Source organism: Aquarana catesbeiana, linkage group LG04 (assembly GCF_042186555.1).
Source record: "Aquarana catesbeiana isolate 2022-GZ linkage group LG04, ASM4218655v1, whole genome shotgun sequence".
In the NCBI taxonomy this organism is placed as follows: Eukaryota; Metazoa; Chordata; class Amphibia; order Anura; family Ranidae; genus Aquarana; species Aquarana catesbeiana.
The window spans coordinates 53,956,568-53,981,762 of record NC_133327.1 but is presented as its reverse complement, the minus strand read 5'-3'; the positions used below and the strand labels follow the sequence as shown (position 1 = coordinate 53,981,762).

General features: G+C 44.3%; 1 protein-coding gene across 1 annotated transcript in view; it reads left to right on the top strand.

Annotated features, from left to right (window-relative positions):
• The window catches only part of ENDOV (endonuclease V), an 84,683-nt gene extending 68,127 nt beyond the window's left edge, over positions 1-16,556 (top strand). The window contains exons 6-8 of the mRNA XM_073625210.1: positions 5,796-5,864; positions 10,291-10,419; positions 12,298-16,556. Coding sequence (XP_073481311.1) covers positions 5,796-5,864; positions 10,291-10,419; positions 12,298-12,384 — 285 coding nt within the window. The 3' untranslated portion in view covers positions 12,385-16,556. The remainder of the gene's footprint in view (positions 1-5,795; positions 5,865-10,290; positions 10,420-12,297) is intronic.
• Positions 16,557-25,195: the final 8,639 nt, after the last annotated feature.

The window sequence follows — 25,195 nt, the reverse complement described above, 5'->3', positions numbered from 1 at the left end:
GTCTGATCTATACCGATCAGGTCTTCTATGTCGTGGGATAAGCGGATAGCCAGAACTTTCGCAAAGATCTTGGCGTCTACATTAAGTAGCGATATCGGCCTGTACGAGGCACACTCTAGCGGATCCTTACCCGGCTTGGGAATCAACACAATTACTGCCTCGTTCATGGACTCTGGTAAAGATTCCAGGGCCATAAAATTAGATAATAGCGAGGTTAATTTAGGAGCTAGAATTTCGCTGAAGTTGGAATAGACTTCAGATGATAGGCCATCTGCCCCAGGAGCCTTCCCCCCCTTGAGATGTCCCATAGCGACCTGAATCTCCTCTAGCGAGATATCCTTCTCCAATTCTTCCCTGGCTTCCGCTGTTAAGTTAGGGATGGATAGTGAATATAGAAACCTGGCCAGGTCTGAGTCAGACGCCTCAGACCTGGAGGAGTAAACCTCTCGGAAGTATTCCCGAAAACGAGTGTTAATATTTTGGGGGGATGTGAGTAACTGGCCGGAACTGTCCCTGATGGAACCAATAGGGGTAGCTGGGATATTACCCTTAGCCAACCATGCAAGGAGTTTCCCATTTTTCCCCCCATGTTCGAACACTCTTTGGGCCGAAAAGAGTAACGCCTTATCCGTTTGTGCCATCCTGGCTGTGGAGAGTCTGCGTAGAGCCTGTTTCCACTCCCTATATCGGTCATCACCCGGGTTAGCGACAAAGTCAGCCTCCAGAATAGCCGCCCGTCTCTCAAGTTCCTCCAATTCATGAGCGGAGTCACGTTTAAGGCGAGCAATACTGGTCATAAACTCCCCTCTAGCCCAAGCCTTAACGGTGTCCCACAGCACGGTCGGTGTGGCAGAATCCACATTATCCGTCCAAAAATTGCAAATGGCTGCTGTAAGGGGCTCCTGTAGTCGCTCGTCATCGGCCCAGAACTTGGATCGCCTCCAAAGCCGGGGGCCCGGGGGGGCAGTCAAGGTCAACGTCAGGCAGAGGGGCGTGTGGTCAGAGATTCCCCTGGGAAGCACAGAAATGTCTTTAACAAATTGTAAGGCAGGGCATGAGGCATATATCAGATCAATTCGAGATAGAGTTTTATGAGAAGCAGAGTGGCAAGTAAATACCTTTGAGGTCGGGTATATGTGTCTCCAGACATCAGTGAGGGCATAAACATCAGCCCACTGTCTGAGGTCCGGAGTGTCACGAGCCGACTGGTGCAACCTATCGTGTTCCACTGAGGGGGCCATGTTAAAATCTCCCAGTAAATAAACAAAAGTTGTATCATATTGTACCACAGTTTGCATAATTTCATGAAGAATACTACCATTAGCTGGAGGGGGAATATACAATCCGACTAATACCACAGTTTTGTCATATATGTTAGCATATAAAATTACATATCTACCCTCCTTGTCTGTTTTGACTTCCAGAAGCCTAAACGGCACTGTCTTGTGTACTAAGATGCTGACCCCACGGGCATACGTGGAAAACGTGGAGTGGTAATGTAGGCCGACCCAAGTCTTGTTAAGGCAAATGGTTTTGATACCCTGCAGATGTGTCTCCTGGAGGATACAGATCTGCGGTTGATGTTTTTGTAGGAACTTAAACACTAGGGATCTTTTCACTGCAGTATTAAGGCCTTGCACGTTCCATGAGATTACTTTAAGTTCAGCCATTAGGTGGGAGAATTAATGGGGGTACACGGATCACCCAACCCGAGGGATCAGCATCCGCACACTCAATTACATAAACTGTCATGCATACTCCAGTATCTAGAAACCTTCCCCGTATCGATACTCCAAAGCACGTAGAAAAAAAACCAAAAAGAAAACAAAAAGAGAAAACCCCAAGAACATTCCCCCCTCCCCGCATCCCCCACCCCAACCAAGGAATGCTTTGTTCCCCAAACATTAACACCCAATAAAAGGGGAGCGTGGACCAGTGGGTGTAGTCACTCGTGGAGATGAAAAGTCCACTCAGAGTGGTGAGAGTCTCCGCCGCCATACGTAAACAGAAAAGAGGAGAGGGGTTACCTCCCCAAGATTACCAAGTTAATATTAGGCTATTACCATCAGTTTCCCAAATATAAGAAGAAAAATGGTTTTCCTTTTCCAAAAAGAAAAAAAAAAAAAAAAAGAAGAGAACAAGGAAAACTGAAAAAGATAAAAAACAATTAAACGTCATGAAGAGGGTTACTGCAACTTCCTTTTCGTAATAAAGGATTTTCCGGGCATCAGAGGCACTTGCCGCCCCAGAATGCAGCAAATACATCATATTTTCCCAAGATTTACTGGAATAGAAGGGTCAATATATTCGCTGCTATGCATGTCAGATTGAGCACAGATAGAAGGCAGTTTAATTGTGTAGTACTGCGGTCTGCCTCAAGAGTCCGCCAAAGGACACTCATTCACACTGCATCATCTGTGACTGGGAAAGAAAACATTTGAAAAGAAGAGATATGTCCCCTAATCCACAGCCTGAGACAGAAGCACCGCTTCCATGATCATTCCGGAAAGTCCTCCATCATTATGCTGGCATCAGATAAAGGAAGAAAGAACACACTGTGCTATAGCTATTGGCAGTCACAGATCCTAATTCTCCTGGATTAACCAGGGGTACAGTACTTGAAAGTTCTCAGCAAAGATCATTCCGAATGCACAACAGGTGCAACATAAACTCACTTGAAACTGGTGAGAAAGCATTTCACATCATGTGAGAAAGGAATCTGTTGTATCACAGCAGGTACCTGTCAGCGATTCGGAGGGAGCGATTCCAACCACTGGGAGGCATCTCTGGGAGAGGTGAAAAATCTTGTGGTTTCCCCATCTTGTACCCGGAGGCGTGCAGGAAAGAGGATGCTGTAACGAATGCCCTTAAGACGCATGGCTGCCTTAACCTGATCAAAAGAGCGTCTAAGCTTCTGAGTCTCAACCGAGTAGTCAGGGAAAATGAGTAGCTTATTATTCTGGAATTGTAGATCCCCCTTCACTCTGGCAGCACGAAGCACCTCATCTCTGTCCCTGAGGTTTAGGAATTTCAAAATGAAAGTGCGCGGTGGCGCTCCAGGGGGGCCTGGTTTAGGTAGGATTCGATGAGCCCGTTCAACTGCATAAAATGGTGAAAATTGGGCCGCAGGAAGGAGGCTGCGTAACAATTCTTCAATAAATTCTGTAGGTCGGTGACCCTCAGCTCCCTCCGCCAATCCCACTACACGGAGATTGTTCCTCCTATTGCGATTTTCCGCATCTTCAGATTTGTACTCTAATGCCTTAATTTTGGTATGAAGGGCACGGATGTCAGCGCCATGAGCCGCCACAGTGTCCTCCACATGCCCCAGGCGCTGCTCAGCAGAGTGTAATCTGGAACGGATTTTATCCATGTCTTGTCTGATCAGCCCCACATCAGACTGGACAGCATCTACTTTTCCTGTGAGGGCTGTGAGAGAGGCCTGGCAGGTGGCTATAGCTGCCAGCACATCTGCCAGACTCGGCTGGGATGAGGTGGACTGTCCCGGCTGCTCAGTCTGAGTCGCCATATTTGTGTGCACCCTTCTCTCGGCCTCCACGCGGTCTGCACAGGCCGCCTCCGGTATCTCTGCCTCTGGGGGGAATTTTAGCTGCTTACCCCTGCCGCCGGACGCCCGAGCCGATCGGCGGCGCATATAGATGATTTCGGCCGGTAGCACAGCACTTAATCTGCTAAAAAGCAGGGAAACAGCCTCGGATCCCGGCGGAGCTCTCTGAGAGACGTCTTCTCACAGCGCCATCTTGGCCACGCCCCCAATTCTTTTGTTTATAGCGCAAAAAATAAAAACTGCAGAGGTGATCAAATACCACCAAAAGAAAGCTCTATTTGTAGGAAAGAAAGATGTCAATTTTGTTTGGGTACAGCGTCGCGCGACGCGACGCAGTGCCATATCGCAAAAAATGGCCTGGTCATTGAGCAGGCAAATTTTCCGGGGCTAAAGTGGTTAAAGTGAATAAATCAACACCAAGTTCACAATATGGACCACTTATGTATTTGTATATGTTGATCATATCCCCCTTAATCTCCTCTTTTCAAGAGGGAATAGATTCAGTTCCTCTAATCTTTCCTCATAGCTGAGCTCCTCCATGCCTCTTATCAGTTTCGTTGCCCTTCTTTGCACTTTCTGTAGTTCCCCAATATCTCTTTTGAGAACTGGTGTCAAAACTGAACTGCATATTCCAGATGAGGTCTTACTTATTAATGATTTGTACAGGGGCAAAATGATATCGCTCTCTCTCTGAAGTCCATGCCTCTCTTAATACAAGAAAGGACTTTGCTCGCTTTGGAAACCACAGCTTGGCATTGCAAGCTATTATTGAGCTTATGATCTACCCTGTCTCAACTTTTTTGAGGCTTGTTGCAGCCAACAACTTCAAAATCACCTTTAATATTTTTTTTAAATGGTACATTTTTTACAGTTTATTCATTTAATATGTTTTCTATTTTCTATTGTGAATAAAATACTTTACCCAGCGTCCCAATATTTTTGGAATTAGGTTTGTATAAAGAACCTAACATTAGCATGTAAGCATCTAATAATCATGTAATCCTTAGTAAAATGTCAAATAATTACTTTTCTTTATCACTCTTTGTTAACTGCTTGCCGCCCGCCCCGCTGTCAAATGATGGCGGGGTGGTGCGTCCCAGAACTGCCGCTCTCGCGCGCCCGCGGGGGCACGCAGCCTGGCGGCCGCGCCGTGTCCCCTGATTTCTGTAAAGAGCCGCATCTGCGGCTCTTTAATCATGTGATCGGCTGTGTCTAATCACATCCGGTCACATGTAAACACGGAGATGCCGGTAATCGGCTCTCCTCACCTCAAACTGACAGAGTGTGTGGCGAGGAGAGACGATCAGCGTCATCTCCACGCAGGGGTACATCTAGAAATGTAATCAGGGCACTGATCATCAGTGCCCTGATTATAATATAGCAATACAGTGTCATCAATCATTGCCCACCAGTGGCAGCAATCAGTGCCCACCACTGCCCACAAGTGCCACCAATCAGTGCCCATTAGCGATGCCAGTCAGTGCTGGCAATCAGTGCCGCCTATCAGTGCTGCCCATCAATGCCCATCAGTGCCACCCATCAATGCTCATCAGTGCCCATCAGTACCGCCTATCCATGCCCACCAGTGCCGTCCATCCGTGCCCACCAGTGACCGCCTATTAGTGCCCATCAGTGCCGCCTAACAGTGCCCATCAGTGTCCCCTATCAGTGCTCATCAGTGCCACATATCAGTGCTACCTATCAGTGCCCATAAGTACTGCCTCATCAGTGCCCATAAGTACTGCCTCATCAGTGCCCATAAGTGCCACCTCATCAATGCCCACCAGTTCAGCCTATCAGTGCCCATCAGTGTCCCCTTATCAGCGCACATCAGTGAAGGCGAAAAATTACTTAGTTACAAAATTTACTGACAGAAAAAAAGTAAAAAACATTTTTTTTCCAAAATTTTTGGTCTTTTTTTTTTTTTTGTAAAAAATAAAAAGCCCAGCAGTGATTAAATACCACCAAAAGAAAGCTCTATTTGTGTGAAGAAAATAATAAAACATTTGTTTGGGTACAGTGTAGCACAACCGCGCAGTTGTCATTCAAAGTGCGACAGCGCTGAAAGCTGAAAAATGGCCTGGGCAGGAAGTAGAACAATGTATGTTACTGAATTTTGTGTTTAGTTCCATTTTATGCAAAGTAAATTGTTACTACTTGGTCTTCTTAGTCTTTATTTATTGATCTGAATGTCTATTCATTTAGTTCTGTGATAATTCTTTTTCAGGCAAAACAGTTAGAGGATGGAGGAGATTATTTTCACCTGAAGGGCAGCACCGGCCATATCCTGGGTGCAGTGAGTATTTTGGCATTTGGTTCTTACCACACCAGCCTAGGAAATACCTCTACATGAGAGGAACAGACTAGCCATGGGGAAGGGGGTTGGCGTTTGACTTCACACTATTTAGATATGTTTCATAGACACGGGGACTGCCAACCTCAAGCGCACTTTTCTTTTTTTTCACTTTTGGTCAGTCTGGACAAATTTATGGCAGTGGAGCTTCATTACGGAGTAATGTAAACGTTTGAGCAGAGCAATGCTCCTGTGTAGAGGTTAGATCCCTTTAATTGCCCATCTTATGTCTGTGGTTGCACTAACCTTAGGGCTACCTGAGTCCAGGAGAAAAGAAAGCTGGTTGCAGTTAGCAAGATTCAAAGCTGGAAACAGACAGTCAAGGAACTCAAACATTTGAACAATAGACCATCTTATCAGCAGGGAGGGCTGTTGGAGGAATCCCTCTCCCCTCTCTGCCCTGCCCCCAATCTTCTTGCAAGATACACATAATACAAACAATACAAAGGAGCTGGGTGTGGTAACAATGGTGGCCTTTAATAGTTCCTGGCTGGGAGAAGTGTGATCGCCTGGTAACTTAGAGACATGGGACAGCAGTCACACTTAAATCTGGGTAACAAAGTGCTGAAAGCAGTGTTATTTCCAATGTCAGTGTCACAAGGAATGACCAGGGCACATCAGGCAAATATACCCAGAAATAGTCTCATACAAGCACATAACCCCCACCTAGGGTTGCCACCTGTCTGGGATTCACCCGGACAGTCCGGTTTTTACATCCTCTGTCCGGGTTTCTGGGTGCCTGACACCCGGACACCAGGGAACCCTCAAAAATTCTTCCAACGCCCCCACGAAAGCTTAATCAGAATCTAGCATCTATTACATGTCTCAGAATATCACCTATCTTTACATATTTGTCTGAATGCAAACAGGCCTAGTTACAAGGGACTTGTTTGTCTCTGTGGAGGGATGCAGAACCTCCTGGCCGCAGTTTCCGATGCTCTGCTTATAGTTCCGGCTGTTCTGGTTTCGGTGGGAAGAGGAAGGAGCTGCACAGACTGGGCTTTGAGTGCGGGAACAGCAAGACAGAGAGGGGAGGAGAGAAGCTGGCTGCCCATTACCAGGCTACATATATATTTATTCATCGGATAGTGTGTTGTAGTTGTGTCTAGTGTATTTATGCATGTTTGTGTGTATCCGAGTGCATGTATGTATCTCAGTGTGTGTATATATGTGTGTGTGCATGTATATAACTGAGCATATGTACAGTATATATCTGAGTGTGTGTATGCATGTACCTCAGTGTGTATACATGTGTGTATACATGTATCTGATTGTGTATATATCTGAGTATGTGTATACATTTATCTGATTGTTTATATCTGAGTGTGTATATATGTGTGTATACATGTATCTGACTGTATATATGTGTGTGTATACATGCATCTGATTGTATATATCTTAGTGTGTTTATTTGTGTGTATACATGTATCTGATTGTATATATGTGTGTGTGTGTGTATACATGTATCTGATTGTATATATGTGTGTATGCATGTATCTGACTGTATATATGTGTGTGTATATCTGAGTGTGTATATATGTGTGTATGCATGTATATCTGAGTGTATGTATATATATATATATGTGTATACATGTAACAAACAAATGGCCCCTGCCCCCACCTAAAACTGCCCTTCATAGCAAGGAGCACATGGAAGGGCAAACACATGAAAGACAGAAACAGAACATTCCATAGCTCAACTCACCAACCAAGAACATTCCATAGCTCAACTGGTTCCATGTGCTCCTTGCTATGAAGGCCAGTTATAGGTGGGGGCAGGGGCCATTTGTTTGTTATTGGTGTATATATTAGTCCGGGGGACACACTGGGCACCTTCGCCGCCACTGTGCTCTTGCTGGGTGTCCAGTGTGCTCCTGTTCCTTTAAGGGGGATTGGGCTGCCTCCAGGCCCACCTGCTCTCATCTATCCATTTAATGCATGTGCTTCCACTGTGGAGACACTTATAAATTCAGTAGTGTTAGGACTGCTAGCATACACAGGGTGCCATGAAGAGGCCTTGCAGCTTATGCATGCGTTTGCAAATGCGTGCTAACTAAACCTCTGTTTTTAAGGCAAACTGTTGGACAGGTTAATTTGGTCAGTTGGCAGACTGGTTGGTGAGTTGAGCTATGGAATATTCTGTTTCTGTCTTTCGTGTATACGTGTATCTGACTGTATATATCTGAGTGTGTATATATGTGTGTGTGTGTGTATCTGGGTGTGTGTATATATGTGTGTATGCATGTATCTGATTGTATATATCTGAGTGTGTATATATGTGTGTATACATGTATATGATTGTGTATATCTGAGTGTGTATATATGTGTGTGCACATGTACTGTATGTAATTGAGCATATGTATATATCTCAGTATCTGTATGCATTTGAGTGTGTGTGTTTATGCATGTGATTAACTAAAAATACTAAAAAAATTTAAAATTGATAAATTCTGCTTCCATGCCTCACACCTAAAGACAGCAGCTCCCCCATAATTTTGAGCCCCCAGATCAGAATGTAATACAGCGCTTTAGCATCTATCCATGGGGCAACTGCCACACTAAGCATCACAGACATTGGAAGCAGATTTCATAGATAAAAATCCATATAAACACTTCAAGGAGAAACGGAACTCACAATAGTGAAATACCATCAAGAATTAAAAAAACATTTTTTAGCTGACTGACATAAAAGCATACAAGACGTCCCATCTTTCCCATCCCTCAAAGTCTGTTGGTGTACATCTCACTACCCCGTCCACTCCCGTTCCAAGGTCTTTTATAATCTTATTGTCTATAGTGTATACTAAAAAAAATGCTGTGCGCCAGTAAAGTGGTCCGGTTTGGCTTGAAGAAAAGGTGGCAACCCTACCCCCACCCCAAACTATCTAGCAATGGTCTGTGAAATACTCCTACAAGAGTCTAGCAGTCTTAATGGTGAAGGATATTGCTCACAAACATTAATGTCCCAAGTGAAAAGAGCCCCTTCACTTCTTCAGCACAAACCACACACACAGAATCCAGGACAGCAGTGTCAAAAGGAAATGCTGAGTCCGGTGAGGTTGTACGGTGAGTTGGGTTAGGCAGACCAAACTGGAGTTCTCGGTCACCCTGTGCCCCGAATGGACACAGGGTGACTTACACATAGGAGAGGCCAAAGGAGCTGGACCAGGAGCTTCCAGAGCTCTCCAAGGTAAGCTGGGTTCCACAAGCCCCCCCACCCAAAGTGACTCCTGTCACGGAGAGGAATGCCAGAATAGGCCTGGGCTGGAAGTGGTTTATTATGTCATCTCTTTTACCTGACTTAGTCTGCGTGTAGTAAAAAGTTCTTTTAGCAAGTATCTTTAACACTTGAGGTTAATATATAGTCCATAGCAGGAAAGATGGTTTACTAATGCTAATTTTTGAAGTAATGGCACTAGATAGAATATGTGTGTGTTTATGTCTATATTAATTTCATCACTGTGTATAAATATCTCTCCACTCCTGCTCCTCCTATGATTAAGCCTGGTCTTCTGTGTGAAAAGTTTTAGTAGAGGATGTCCTAGGTAGGGTCTGCTTTTTTGTTTGTCTGGATCAATAGCGTTATCAGCATTGAATCGGAGTGCTGCCACCATTCTTCTCTTCTAGACACATGTGGTCTGCGGGGCATGGGATGGGCCCCTCCCTGGCATTCGCCACCCAGTCTCTTTGGTGGGTGACCGGATTTTGAATGCGAGCAGAACATGTCATGTCCCTGCTTTGTTTCTCATGGATGGTGTTCTAGGTCCAATCCATTGCTATTTTCCCAATAAAAATAAAGCGCAGACTACAACCCTTGAGTATTAAAATGGACTTTTCCCCCCTGCACCCCTACCCAATTCCAAATTGTAAAGTCTCCTGTGATATCTCTATCAGATATCCAAGGAGCCTGCAACAGAAGGTACACACAGCAAATGTGGGGCCGGCTGCAAAAACTCAGAAGAGAAAGCCAGCCCCTGATGATGTCAGAGAAGAAGATGGTGATGTGGGACCTCGGCTGTGGCAGCAGAGCAGTGATGATCGCAGCAGAACAACGCTGGATTCACTGGGCATGTAAGTATGTGAATAAGGGACAACCCTACATAACAAGCAAGAGGGGTTAAAAAGAAAAAAATGGGAGGGGGGAGTTCCTCAATAAGTTCTTTTCAGCTACAGCATGTGAGCTTACCACTCACGCCGTCGGTTCTCATATGTGATTGATGAAGCCTGCTCCAACCTTCATACACAGCCCAGAGCGATGACAGTACACAGAAATTGGTCCTTGACTACATTCCGGTAATCCTGTCCATACTGAAGAAAAAATATTAATTTCAAGATTTAAATTTTTTTTTTCTCTCTTTTCTCCCCCTAGGCATTAAAAAGCTGCAAAAAAAGCTCCAAACCCATCTATGTCTCAGTCGGCCACAAGATAAGTTTGGAGACAGCAGTGAATGTGGTCCGTTCCTGCTGCAAGTACCGAGTTCCTGAGCCCACCAGACAGGTAGGGTGTATAGTAAAGGGGGTCTTGTACACATACTGTGCTTGTGGAAGAAAGGTCTCAGTGCAGAATAATAGGTTAAATGATTTTAAAGAGGACATGTATTTTGACCATTGGAAGCAAAATAACCAGTTTAGCTTGTGCAGATCTTTAAAACAACTCTGTATAATGATGATGTATGAATTAAATATTCCTTGTAAAGAAGATAGTACATACTTACTTCTCTAAGTGCTTATGGAGTCACTGTAACGAAGGGAAATGGCTGCATGAAGACTCTTCAGATATCAACATTTACAGGAGTGTCTCCTGGTACCCAATGCACTCTGTGGTTTCTCTCACCAGATGTTACTATTGTGTTCTGCAGTAGTGTTGAGATTGATGGGCGAAACAATAGAATGTGGCGCTGTACCATGGGATTGACACTCCTGGAAGTGTCAATATCTGAAGTGTCTTCAAGCAGTGATTTGTCTTCATCACAGCAGTGTTTTGCTCTATGGGCAGTGATAGAGTGAATGAGGAACAAGTAACACTTTTAGTCACACTTTGATTTTAGCAAAGAAGTCACTTTAAGAGCATTTAATTTAACTGCTTCCTCAGCTGAAACTGTTATTGGAGCTTGGAGATGTCTTGGTTTTTTGAGACCACCGATGCTCCCCTGGCTTCACACAATGCAGCACTTAGTGCCTTGGCAGCCATTCACTAAGTCTGAGCATTGTCTAGAATGGGAAAAGTACAGGTCCACTTTAATTGGATACTGTCATCAAGTAACACTTTCCAGGCTCCTCACATACAGTACATAACATGTTATTGATGTTTCTCAGGCCTTTTGGCTAAGATCCAGTGTATTATCTGTTCTTATGAGTGATCCAGTAGGAGTGCTGTGCTGTCATTCTGGCCTGACCAAAGCTGGAGTGTCTGGCTATGTGTCCCTGCTGGAGTGATGGGGGCTTGGAAGGTTAGTACCGGCTGGGACAGAAATCGGGGGAACCCACAGACAGTTGAGGCACAAGAGTAATTCCCCCAGGAAAGCTGAAAGAGCCCAGTACTGCCTGATTTGAGTGGATCTATCTTGTCTGGCCATGGGCTGGAAGGGCAGAGAGTATGCGGTGTCTGGGAGTGGTCGTCTTAGGGGTGCTCTTAGTAACACTTGGGTAGGACCCCACTGTGTGAATGAGCACATGGTCACAGCCACCAAAGCTTACTTTCTGCATTGCGCCTATTAGGACTGGACATTTTGTCTTCCAGGCCTCAGGGCCACATCAGTGCACTATTGCATGGCCACTTATTTATTTTTCTCCCACCGTTTGTCACACCCTTTTTAATGTGCGTTTCACATGCACGTTTTTTAGTTCACTTAAGGGAAGAGAGATTGGGACTTTGAATGAGGCATATTATTGGATAATGAATAATTGTTAAACATATATTTATTTGTTCCTTCTACAGTAGTAATTTTACAAGTCTATGACAGTAAGTAAATGCATAATTACAGATTTTTTAAAAAACATAATTATGACATAAATGACATGACACGTAGCATAACATGGTGTGGAAGAATAATCTCCATGACAGAATTCCCTATAGGACTATATAACATGTGGGGTCTAAAATATATCGCATTAAAAGCATGGTAGACCGTCTGTAGGACATGGTGCATCTGTGTAAGACTGACGCGTTTCGTGGGACAATGACGACTCTTCAGGGGCTGATCATTCTATACTTATTACTTATGTACATTTGTATTTCTGTAGAATGATGCTGCATCAGCCCCTGAAGAGTTGTCATTGTCCCACGAAACACGCCGGGCTTACACAGATGCACCATTTGAACCTTAATTGGAACCTTCACAATCTGACCTCCGTGTTTATTTGTTTTGTATTCCAGGCTGACATACGCTCCAGAGAATTTTGCATTAAGATCACGAATAAAGGCAAAACAGAAACCACGAAACCTCAAGATAGTCTCAGTTAGCTGGACCTAGAAGAAAAACATGACAACTTTTTTTTTGGTTTTAGCTGTCTTTACTTAAAATGTCACTTCACACAAGATGGAATTTTCAGTGTTTGGTAGTTGCTGGACAGTTGCACCAGCTAATGGATTTTTTTTTTAATTTCCTGAGGACTCCTTCTGAGATCTCTGCGCAGAGTTCCTGAGTCTGCACACTGGTTGTACCCATTATTAGTTACAACACTAATAGATTGCTGCAGGCCCCCCGAAATGTTTTGCTCAGTGCCAGGAAATGGCATGGAGATCTCAGCATTGGAATCCACTGCAGATACAGGAAGATTTGGCACACCAGGCTCCTCTTGTAAATGAATCATCCCCTTTTGGGGACTCTTCTGTTCTGGTGAGGCCCATTTTGCCAATGCAGTCGCAAAGTGGAATTGGGATTGGTTGTTCAGTTATATTGACCATTTAGAAGTAATAATAGGTGACAGTGTAGGGTGAAGTAAGATGGCAGTGGATGATCCCAGAAGGACACTATTGGTGTTTACTGAAACTAGAAAATCAAAGAGAGCATCTGTTTAGACACTAGGCACTACTGTGATTTGTTTCCCCTAAAGGCTTATTTTGCAGTCTTCGTTTTCCTTCAGTATAGCGTAACCATTTTATAACAAAAACTCATTCATCACCACATGGTAGGTTCACATTCAGGCAATGCAGCTTAGCTCAGTTATACCTATAAATGCTGAAAAAAGGTCCCCTAGTTGCGGGCAACACAGCATATGTGTTATTTACTGTGTGGAAGCACATTTGGGGCCATTTAGATGTTAAGAGAGCACATTGTGTATTTTTTTCAAGTCCAGGCTATTACCAAATTGTTAACATTGCCCCCTCCAGTTGCTACTGGATCTAACACTTGTTTTTTAGAAGATGATATAACAGAATAATACTTGCCTTAATCCATGGTTCTGTGTTCTTCTGCTCCACCAGCTCTGGTTTTGATATCTGCTTCCCCAAAACTACTGTTGTTGATGGTCTTTAAGTTGTCTGGTCACCACACCTCTCCCTGACATCATCATACCAGTGCAGGACCAGCAACCAACACTGGTCCTGCATTATGTGTAATGATGTAGGCGTACCCACCTATATTCCAGGGCTGGAAAGAAGGACTGTTACAGGTTTGGGTCAAGGTAGGGTTTTATCAAGGTATAGATAAAACAAGCAGTAAATCCTTTCACAGCTGGGAGAGGGGTTGGGTTCATTTTTTTATAAACTTGAAACTGCCCCGATCTTAGCATTAAGCAGGCCCATGGAAATGAATGGTATGCACACAAGAAGGCTTGTATCATGCAGTTGTTTTTTTAAAGGATCAGCACAAAATGAAAGTGTTGAGCTACTGACTGAACTCATCTCTCTGTCCCAAACAGATCAGTAATAAAGAGGGGAAACAGAGAGAGAAGGGATATTCTGGGGTGTGAGTCCCCTATCAGGTTCTGGGACATTCCCCCTAACTTAGCTCTCCTAATGCTTCTGATCCAGCTCCTCATCGCCAGTAATCTGTAGGTTGGGAAAATCACTGGCACTCCCAGACCTCATCTACACGGGCATTTATCCTGCTTGTAAGCCAAAACCTGTGTCCCACTGCTGACCCAATGGGGCCTGGGACCAGTACAAGACTACTACCTCTATTCCCTACCAGCAGCCATGGCTACATGCATGCAGACTCTTCTACAGGGATGAATATTAACACATATGAAATATTCCTAAAAGCCCATGCACTGCAGCTGCACCACATAGAAAATACAGAGGGGTAATTGAGCCTTATAGCTGAACTACAGCAAGCAGCTAAATACACAGACAGAATACACATATGGGAGCTGATTTGCCTGCCAAATGATTTGCATTTCTGTCTAGCCAGTACTGAGATTTACACAGTTCTGTTACACAGCACAGCAGGACAGGATAACCGATTTTCTCTGCTGTAGTTAAGTAAAATTTACAGACTGATGAGTTAATCTCTCTGTCACTTTGCTCTCTAGTTTTATCAGTATGTCACTCGTTAGCACTGTGCCACAACTGATTGGCTCCTTCTGTTGCTTCTTCCTCTGCTTGAATTTAAAAAATACTTGTATTGGTTTGTTAATGAATACAGATCTGCAATGTTTGATATCTACCTGGAGTTCAGCTTTAATCTGTCACTTCTCTTCATGCATTTACATTGTTACCAATGGGTTATTATGCCACCTGCAAGAGTAGGACACCAGGAACAACAACAAGAACACATCCTAGAAGCTGCTCCTGCTGGTGGTCAAACCCCCACCTGCAATACACAGCTCACTTCTACAAATAATTGACGGTGCTGCTCTTGCAGATTCTAGTTTTGTCCGTGAGGTTTTGCAGGCAGCGATCTGGGTTTTGCTGGGGTGTGATTCTTTAATATGTTTGGATGTTTAACACTGAGACCATCCTCTTTTTTTTCTGGCAGTGCTTTAGCACATCCCATTGGTCACAATCTAAATATCCATCCGGCTGTGTCCTTCAATGAATGGAAGAAAAAATGGGATTTTTGTACTCACTATAAAATCATTTTCTCTCCATGGCTGGAAAGACAGCACCCACCCCTGTATGTTTTTTCTGTCTCACTTGTTGGTTCCTATTTACTGCTGTCTACTAACCGAGCTGTGTGTTGCAAATGGGGTTTGGCCAACAGCAGGGGCCGCTCCTGGGGTGTGATCCTTTTTGTTGTGCCTAGCGTCCTACTCCTGCAGGTGGCGTAATAACCCATTGGTGATAATATAAATATTTGACTGTGTCCTTCAATGAATGCAGAGAAAAAGATTTTACAGTGAGTGCAAAAATCAAATTTTTGTTTATTTGAGGAAGATAAGTATCAGTGGGTTAGAAAGTGGGCCAACAAAATAATTCTTTAAATTGACCATACACAGTGTAAAACTGATTGTACAGTCTCCCTGGATGATAGATTTGCCAAAAACTAAGTGGGAGGACTTACCAAATTGGCTATAAAATAAATGTAGGTCCTTACGTTCTATGGTTTAGGAAAGTCTGGAAGAGATTGTACAACCAAATTGTTTATATCCAGCGTATGGCATTAAACAATGACACAGCAGAGGTGTCTATGCCTTACACTTATTATTTTACTGGTATTAAGCCAAAAAACAAGTGATAGAAAGGACGGTCTGCTCCTATGTCTTATTAGAAGTAGTAGGCAAAATGACTTTTATCATTAAAAAAAAAATCAAAATTTTTCTATATTTTTATATAAAAAGGGTTATTTAAAATATTGCATCTGATAGTTAACACTATTGTTTTTTACAGCTTTATTTTGCACTTTAAAAGAGCATTGTGACTTTACCTTCTAAGCTTTTTTAGCCTAAATAGAGTGCGAGGATCAAAGTGTTGTGGACCTCTAGGAAGAATTTCAACTTTTCCCCACGCTACGAAGAGCAGTAGTGTTTCTGTTGTTCTTATATCCTGTCTTCAGTGAACGCAATCACTTGAACAGAAAGTGGGAGGAAAGCCCCTCTAATGGGGCACAGGCAGCCATTAAAGCCTTTGAATTAACAAACTGTGCTACACTATCTCCAAAGCCCAAAGGTGGCAGTGTCAAAAATCCAAGGTCAGAACAAGCCATAATGCAAAACCAGCATATTTTACTTATATTCCATAAATTCTGGCATATCAGAGACATGCAGGTCTCCTATATCAAGGTTACAAAACATAGCAAATGCATGTATGCAAGACATACAGTATACATCCATATATATCAATGATCAACAAGGTCCAACTGGGACCATTTCACCCACCCATGCACCAGAAACACTCAAGGTTATGTAGTGGTGGAGTTAATGGGGCACAGCCAAAAATCCCCCAATAAACAGGAGGAACAACCACCTGCCTTAATCAGGGCCCCATAGTAAAAAGCCATTTAGACCCAACAGAAGATTCTAAATCTTCCTCTCCCTATCCTAAACAAAGAAAACAAATTGGAGTTCTACTCTTGGTGGGAGGAATTCTGATTGGTTGCTTTCCTGCACTTGGTTTTCTCATTTGTTTGAGTTCCTGCACTGAAGAATCGGCACTCTGCTTCTTGTACTCTTTATTGAATACATATATTTATACATACTGTACATTATTTTTATATGATAAATACATTAAAATTCTTATATTTAAAAAAAAAACTTTTATAGCTTTTTTTACTGTTTTATCCTGTTTCAATTTTCTCATGGGTTTTGGTGGCCACTACAGCTATACAATCTCTGTGCAGAGTGGGAAAGAAAAATATGTTAAAGTCTAGTTGATATTTTAAATCACCCTGACAGAGGAGGTGTACGAGGGAGGGAATGTTTTCAGTTAGAAACCTGCTCCCACAAGGGCTTCAGGTGATCATCTGTAGAACACAGTATGAGGGGTTTCACAGTACTTGAGGTGGCATCCATGGCTGGCATTAGGCTCAGGGATTCCAGCTTGGTTTTGGCTTCATCAGGAGTGTGAATGAGACTGCCCACGATTCATGAACATTAGCTTAAAAGGGAATCCACACTTATATTTGATGTCTTGGTCGGTATGAACTGAGGTGTAAGGTTTCCATTGTCACCTTTTCTGAATGGCGATCGGTGCCAGATCGACAAACAGCGGGTATGGGTGCCCCTAGAAGGAGAGATCTGGTTTGTCTCAAGCAGCCTGGAGAGTTTCCTTGGTGTGATAATAGGTAAACTTAATGATGTCCCGTGGTGGTCTATCAGGTTTCCTGGGGCCCAAGGCACGATGCATGCAATCAAACTCCAGGTGGTCGATCAGGGTAGGAGACAGTTCTTGGAATAATGCAGTGGCTGTGAAAGTCAGGTCTAAGATGCATTTCGGGAGAACTCTCAGGCGTAGGTTGTCACTGAGTTATCTATTTTCAAAATTCTTCAGACTCAGCAGAGCCTGTGACAGTTCTCCATTAAAGTCAGCTAGATCCTGTTGTTTGCTTTCTGTTACTGTAAGCTGCAAAGTCCATCTTTTCCTCCAGTGCATTAGTACGAGTACCCAGTTTTCTGATCTCTGGGAAGGGAGGCAAGTTTAATGGTAGCAGCTGAGAGTTTTTATTTGCAGCATGATCTTGAAGCGGGCTAATGCCCCGTACACACGATCGGATTTTCCGATGGAAAATGTCCGATCGGAGCGTGTTGTCGGAAACTCCGACCGTGTGTTGGCGCCATCGGACATTTTCCATCGGATTTTCCGACACACAAAGTTGGAGAGCAGGAGATAAAATTTTCCGACAACAAAATCTGATCGCGCCAATTCCGACCGCGTGTGGCCTGTTCCGACGCACAAAGTGCCACGCATGCTCAGAAGAAATTCCGAGACGGGACAGCTCGTTCTGGTAAACTTAGCGTTCGCAATGGATACAGCACTTTCGTCACGCTGCAATGTTCAAAATGGTTTAATACAGCGCACTCTCTTCTTCTTTATAATGTGACAAGAATTAAGTAGTTTTGATGCTCATATTCACACACACTTCTCACAAACTTCTTTCGTTACTATTTATCGGGATTCCCTCAATATATTTTGATTTCTCACATCTGACAACATATTTTTGTATATTTTTTTTTTTTTTTGCCTTTAATGTAGAATCTTTTTTTGTGTTTCTCTTTTTTTTTTTTTTTTTTTTGGTGATTTTGATTTGTACTCCCGAAAATGTTTGTGTGTTTTTTGTGACAAGTTCCCACAACACCATTAATATGTTGTTCTATTTAATCTGTAGGAGATTGTTTGGTGTTGTTGTCCCTTGTTAATTTCACATATTATGTTAGAAATGTATCGTCACCAACAAACTGTCCTTTTTGGATGAAAACACACACAGGAGAGTAGAATTTACCTAAAAAAATTTTATTAAGGGGTCACAACTATACAAAAACAAAGAGGGAGGCAACGCTGGAGAAACTGCAGAAGTGGGCGAAGCCTTGGACCCCCAGGGCAGACATCAATTATTTAAAAGCAAAATTGGTGGCCTGAGGAGTCCATATCTAAGGGAGGGCAGTCTGGTCCAGAAGTCCCAGAGATCCAGAAAGCAGCAGATGACATCTGTGTCCCCAGGCTGTGGTCATAGGAGAGACTGCATCTTCTGTCAGACCAGACTGAACCCAGGGTCATCACTCTCTGGTCTTCTTTCCACGCCTCCTTCCACGTGGTGGCTCTGGTGGTGGAGTTGTGGCAGCAGGAGGAGGAGGAGGAGGAGGATCGTCGATCTCAATGACATCCGTCTTGGGTGTCAGTTCCCCACTCTCCCCCTTACGTAGGACTTTATAAATCACGTCCTCAGAGAGCTTGCGTTGGCCCTCCTGCATGCCCTGCAATTTGGTGGCAGCCATGCAGGCAAAGGCCTCTGCAGGACTGGGGAAGGCTCTGAGGGACGCAGAAGCCTCCTGGATCAGCCTGTATGCTGAATCCTGCACAGGACTGGGAGTGGCCTTCCTGGCCCTTTTGTATGGAAGGCGGAGGGGAGGAACCTGAGACTCAGTCAGGCTGCGACTTGTCCCAGGCTTCTCTTGGCTGACACTTAGCCCCGCCTCCTCCTGGCTGACACTAATCCCCGCCTCCTCCTGGCTGCCACATTCCACAGCCTCCTCCTGGCTGAGGTCTTCCTGTGTATGAAAAAGGGACATAGTTTTAGTATTTTTTCCATCAATCACACACAATTTTCACCTCCTGACTGCTGCAAATTGAATGTTAACAAATATAACAGACTATCCTTCTGAGCCCAGCAGTTTTCATTCTTGTCCCAATTTTGGGTGCCCGCTACTGTCTATTGATATGTAAAACACTTTCAATTAATGATCAATAATAACATCTAGTAAACATCATTTATTTATTGCCCAGAAATCTGTAGAAGAATGCTATACCTGGCTCCAGCTGGGCTCCTCCACTTCTTCCTGGCTGGAAGGCCCAGGTTGGACATCAGAAGCCTCAGCTGGTATGGAAGGAAGCGTGGAAGGAAGAGTAGAGAGGGATTCCCTGACTTCAGTGTGGTCTGACAGAAATCGCAGTCTCTCATAGTACCACAGCCTGGGGACATAAATGTCATTTGCTGCAGCTCCGGATCTCTGGGAATCTGTGACCTTCTTGCGCTCCCTAAGATAAGTGCTCCTCAGGCCACCAATTTTAGCTTTTAAATAAGGGATGGTTGCTGTGGGGACCACCGGCTTTACCAACTCCAGCAGTTTCTCCAGCGCTGCCTGCCTCTTTTGTTTATGGTTATAGTGGGGGTGTCTCACTTGCCACAGACAGGGCAGCTCCCTGTACTTGTCAATAAACAGGGGCAGGAAATTGTGGTCGTTGAACCCATCCATTTTCTCTGCAAGACACAACACAAGACAAACCCTAATGTCAGGCCAAACTCCCCTAATCTTGTTACAATATAGGCTTCCATTTCGAAGCAGTATAGGCCCAAGTTTAGATCCTACCTTCGTTCTCACGATCGGCGTCTCCGATGCTCCTTCCTCCGCTCACAGATCGTACGTAAGACGCGTGCGTGTTACGATTTATACACACTGCGCATGCGTATAACTCCGCCCGCCCCTGACGTTCTTTCTAGTCTATTCCCCGCCCCTTTTCATTCGGCGCAGTGGGGGAAGAGCACATGGCGGATAGACAGCAGGATTGTGCTAATTGTAGCAACGAGGAGGAGGAGGAAAGGCCGGAGCCTGAAACGTCCCGATCCAGAAGGAGATTGAAGGACTCAAATATGTCCTTTGGGGAGATGTTGGAGATGGTGGACATCCTGAAGAAGGCCGACTATGATGGAAAGTATGGGCCTTACCCCAACCCCAATGTCCGAAAGGCCAAGATCATGGCGAAAGTGGTCAGGAGTCTGCACCGGAAATTCGGGGTACGACGATCGAAAGATCAGCTCAGGAAGCGGTGGTCGGACCTGAAATTACGAGAACATGAGCAGTACAGAAAGATCCGGAGAGTGCTGCAAAAAAGTAAGTAGTTGTGCTGTGTTCCTATTCTTTTTGTGTTTGTTACGTTCATGCTGCTCCATGTGCTTTTAGGAACTGTTGTACAGTTTAAAATGTCAACTTTCATGTTCATGGGCACATTATTCGTTCGGATCACACATTTTTATTTCGGACTATAAAATACCATTGTTTAGCCCGTATGCATTTGGCCACCATTTTGACGCCCTATACTTGGCTTCAAAGAATTGGGTTGTGTAGATGGCTTTGTTACTAGAATGAAATGCAAACTAGATTGTGTGTAAGGAGAGGACACTCAGCAGCTGTTTTCACATCTGGACACTGGAGCACTAGTGTGGGACACAAGAACACCATTTTTATTAGGGGGGGCACACAGGTGCTCCAGTGTATACTATAGGTGGGGTCTCCATCTGTGAAGCTTGTACTAAACAGGTAAAGTATTGCAGCTTGACAAAGGACACTAAAAAAGCTACATCTTGGAACTCGGCTAAAATAGATAATTGTACCCCACTTCCAAGCAATGTTTCATCTTTATAGTTCTGACATTAAATATCTGTGTGCTAATTATACCATTTTTGTTTTACATAGGGGAGAAAAGACTCGGAGGACACCCCTCATCCGAGGAGACCAGAGCCCCCCCCCCTCTGGAAGAAGGGGAAATCCCCCCAACACAAGATGAGCAGGAGGATGAAGACGTGGTGGAACTAGTCACCACAACAGGTGAGTGTCTGCGACCACAGGCTCCGATAAGAGATGGATGGCGGCATTTTTTTGGAAACCTAATTTATTTTGGGTTCCTCTCTTTTTAGGTGATCGTGAGGTTGTGGATGAAGATCCTTTCACATCCGAAAGTGCCCAGATCCTGATCGGGGAGATCATGGGGTGTAATTTACAATTGGAAAACATCAAGCAAAACATCAATGATGTTATTCCAAAATATAAAAACATCATTGATGCTTTGGGGCGAGTTTAAAACCCCTCCAAATCACTTTCTTCTTTTGTCTGCTACAATGTGCAAAATGTTTTTGTGATTTTTCCCAAAGCCAAATTTGGAGGATGCACACAGTGTGTCAACATGTGCTATCTGCCATCACGGGAGATTAATGGACGCGTTTTGGGGGTGCGACCCCTTCCTCAATAATAAAGTAGCGGTGAGGAAGGGCTTTCTCCCCCAAAACACGTCCCTTGATCCCCCCTGATGGCAGATAGCACATGTTGACATTGGGAAATTTGTGTGCATCTTCCAAATTTGGCTTTCCAAGGGGTGATTTTCCCCCATCTGAACGCAATATCAAACACAGTTCCTAAATACTGATGTCTGATATTGCCTTCAAGTTCTACCTAATGTGAACTTTGTAAGATCAAGATTTGTGTCTTTCTTGTTGGTTTTACACAGGCCTGTTTTCTATAAAATGCACATTTTGATTTTGGATAATGACACCACAAAAATTGTTATACAACAAACATGTTGGTTTGTCAGAAAAACCTTTGGTAAATGCACATGTGATTGTGCAGGTATTAAAAAGATTGTTCATCAAGAATGTGTGGATTATTGTCTCAACGCTACAACACTTTTGGGGTGATGTAATTGTTGTTTTATGAGAAAATGGGGGTAATTTCCTAAGGGCAAATCCACTTTGCACTACAAGTGCTGTTTTAGTGCAGTTGCAAGTGCACTTGTAGTGAAAAGTGTCTTTGCATTTAGTAAATAACAGCCAACAGTGCTTTGTATAAGGTTACACAATCACGACATTTTCTGGACTCCACACATTTCTGTCAGGGTCAGCTCAAACAAACACAAGCAGTAAATGTCCACAAAGAAGAGCCTGGGGGGAGATGCCTGTCGAGAACTTGAGGTCCTGCAGGCTTCTCCCTGTGGCCAAATACCGCAGGGTAGCGACGAGCCTCTGCTCCGGAGTGATGGCTTGCCTCATGCAGGTATCCTGCCTGCTGATATAAGGGGTCAGCGAAGCCAACAAACGGTGAAATACGGGGTCCGTCATCCTGAGAAAGTTCCTGAAATCATCAGGATTATTCTCACGGATCTCACAGAGCAAAGGCATATGACAGAACTGGTCACGCTGAAGCAACCAATTCTTGGTCCATGAACTCCTCCCCACCCTGTTCATGGACTGGACTTGTGTCAAGGTCAGGACCCCAACACCAAGCCCCCACACAGGACGAACTGTACGAGGAGTACGCATACGAAACATGGCTAGAAAACGGTCGGCTGCTCAGAACGAAGTAACAGAACGCACTGAAGAACAGCAAGGCCTGTGAAGAGCGACCTGAAAACCAGTAACGAACGAACAAGAATACAATGACTACCTAAAGTCACGCGGAACTTGCTGCACGCACTGAAGAGCAGATACAAACCCACAAGCACAAACTGAACGGCAGAAAACGATCTGAAAGCCACGAGTCTGAAAAAGCGCGAATCGTCTCTCACCAAACTTTTACTAACACGAGATTAGCAAAAGGAGCCCAAAGGGTGCCGCGCTTGGTTCTGAACCGGCCTTTTCTAGTCTCGTCGTACGTGGTGTACGTGACCGCGTGGTTGTCGATCGGAAATTCCGACAACTTTGTGCGACCATGTGTAGGCAAAACAAGTTTGAGCCAATATCCGTCGGAAAAAATCCTAGGATTTTGTTGTCGGAATGTCCGAACAAAGTCCGACCGTGTGTACGGGGCATAAGAGATTAGCATGTCATAAGAAAGGAGCTTGTTGAGCTTCCGGGAAGTCAGCTGCACTATCAACATTTGAGAAGGGCTCTGAGTCTCCCACGGTTGGGGGGGGTTCAGACTTGAGCCCACAGCTTCCAATATATTATCAGGGGAGTCAGCCTTGTCTGGTGGTGGACCAGCATTTCAGGTGGTAACCTCATGGGTGGCTGGAGTTTTTTCCCCATGGTGTGCTTTAGATGTTCAGTAAAGGGGAGTAACAAAATGAAGCAGGAAAGGACTCCCCAAAGGATAAATGTTAGCTGATATTCCCTGGGGTTGGGGAGTAACATTACCATGAAGCCACCTCCATTTGCTGCTCACGAGTAGCCTGCCCCCACCCTGTTAAAACTTTCAAATCTTTCCCTAATCTATTAGACAACTACAACAACATACTGAGTAAAGGCTCCTGGAAATCTTAGGCCAGCCATACACGGTTCGAATCTTGGCTGGTTCAGCAGAACCTGGCCAAGATTTGAACTGTTAATGGGCAGGCTAAATGTACCAAGTTGATCAACTTGGGTACAACCAGCCTGCCAGTTTCTCTTACGATTATCGCTAGCAATAATCACTGTCTTCTACTGGCGGGGACGGCTTCCCCTCCCTGCTGGGAGAAGATAATTGGTGATTTCCCTGTCAACATGCTCTGTGTTGATGGGGGAATTGTGCAAATTTCTTTCCTGTAAGTATGTAAGTCATGCCCACTTTTGCACACTTTGCTACAATGTAAAGTAGTGAGTGTACAGCTTGTATAACAGTGTAAATTTGCTGTCCCCTCAAGATAGCTCAACACACAGCCATTAATGTCTAAACCCCTGGCAACAAAAGTGAGTATACCCCTAAGTGAAAATGTCCAAATTGGGCCCCAAGTGTCAATATTTTGTGTGGCCATCATTATTTTTCAGCACTTCCTTAACCCTCTTGGGCATGGAGTTCACCAGAGCTTCACAGGTTGTCACTGGAGTCCTCTTCCACCCCACCATGATGACATCACGGAGCTGGTAGATGTTAGAGACCTTGCGCTCCTCCACCGTCTGTTTGAGGATGCCCCACAGATGCTCAATAGGGTTTAGGTCTGGAGGCATGCTTGGCCAGTCCATCACCTTTACATTCAGCTTCTTTAGCAAGGCAGTGATTTACAAAAATGTGAGGGGTGTGCTCACTTTTGAGTACACCCCTCACATTTTTGTAAATATTTTATTATATCTTTTCATGTGAAAACACTGAAGAAATGACACTTTTCTACAATGTAAAGTAGTGAGTGTACAGCTTTTATAACAGTGTCAATTTGCTGTCCCCTCAACTCAACACACAGCCATTAATGTCTAAACCGATGGCAAAAAAGTGAGTACACCCCTAAGTGAAAATGTCCAAATTTGGCCCAATTAGCCACTTTCCCTCACCGGTGTTATGTGACTCCTTAGTGTTGCAAAGTCTCAGGTGTGAATGGAGATCAGGTGTGTTAAATTTGGTTTTATGGCTCTCACTCTCTCATACTGGTCACTGGAAGTTCAACATGGCCCCTTATGGCACAGAACTCTGAGGATCTGAAAAAAAGAATTGTTGCCCTACATAAAGATGGCCTAGGCCAGTGATGGTGAAACTATGGCATAGCTGGCACGCCGAGCCCTCTCTGTGGGCACGTAGCGCGCCGCCAGGATAGGGGAGAGAATTCCCCAGTAATGCAGTCACTTGCACTGGCTGCAGATGTGAGTAAAGCCCCCCCTTCATGCACTGAGGCCAGCCCAGTGGAAAGGACACAGAGTGTCTGCTGTAAGCAGCGTGCAATGCTTCTGAATACCGAGGAAGAGAAGAATGATCCTCCCTTCCTGGACTTGGAGAGCCAATAGGAGATATATACACAGGTAGGACAGTGTTATGGGGGAGAGGGCGCAGAGGACACTGCTGTGTATGTGGGGGGATGTGAAGGGAAAAGAGGACACTGCTTTGGGAAGGGCCCTGTATTCTGAGCACAATGCATCCATATTATCCCTGTATTCTAAAGCACAATGCATCCATTTGATCCCTGTATTCTGAGCACAATGCATCCATCTGATCCCTGTATGCTGAGCGTAATGCATTCTTTGAAAAGGCACAAACATTTATTTCTGGGCAGAATCAAGTGTGTCTTG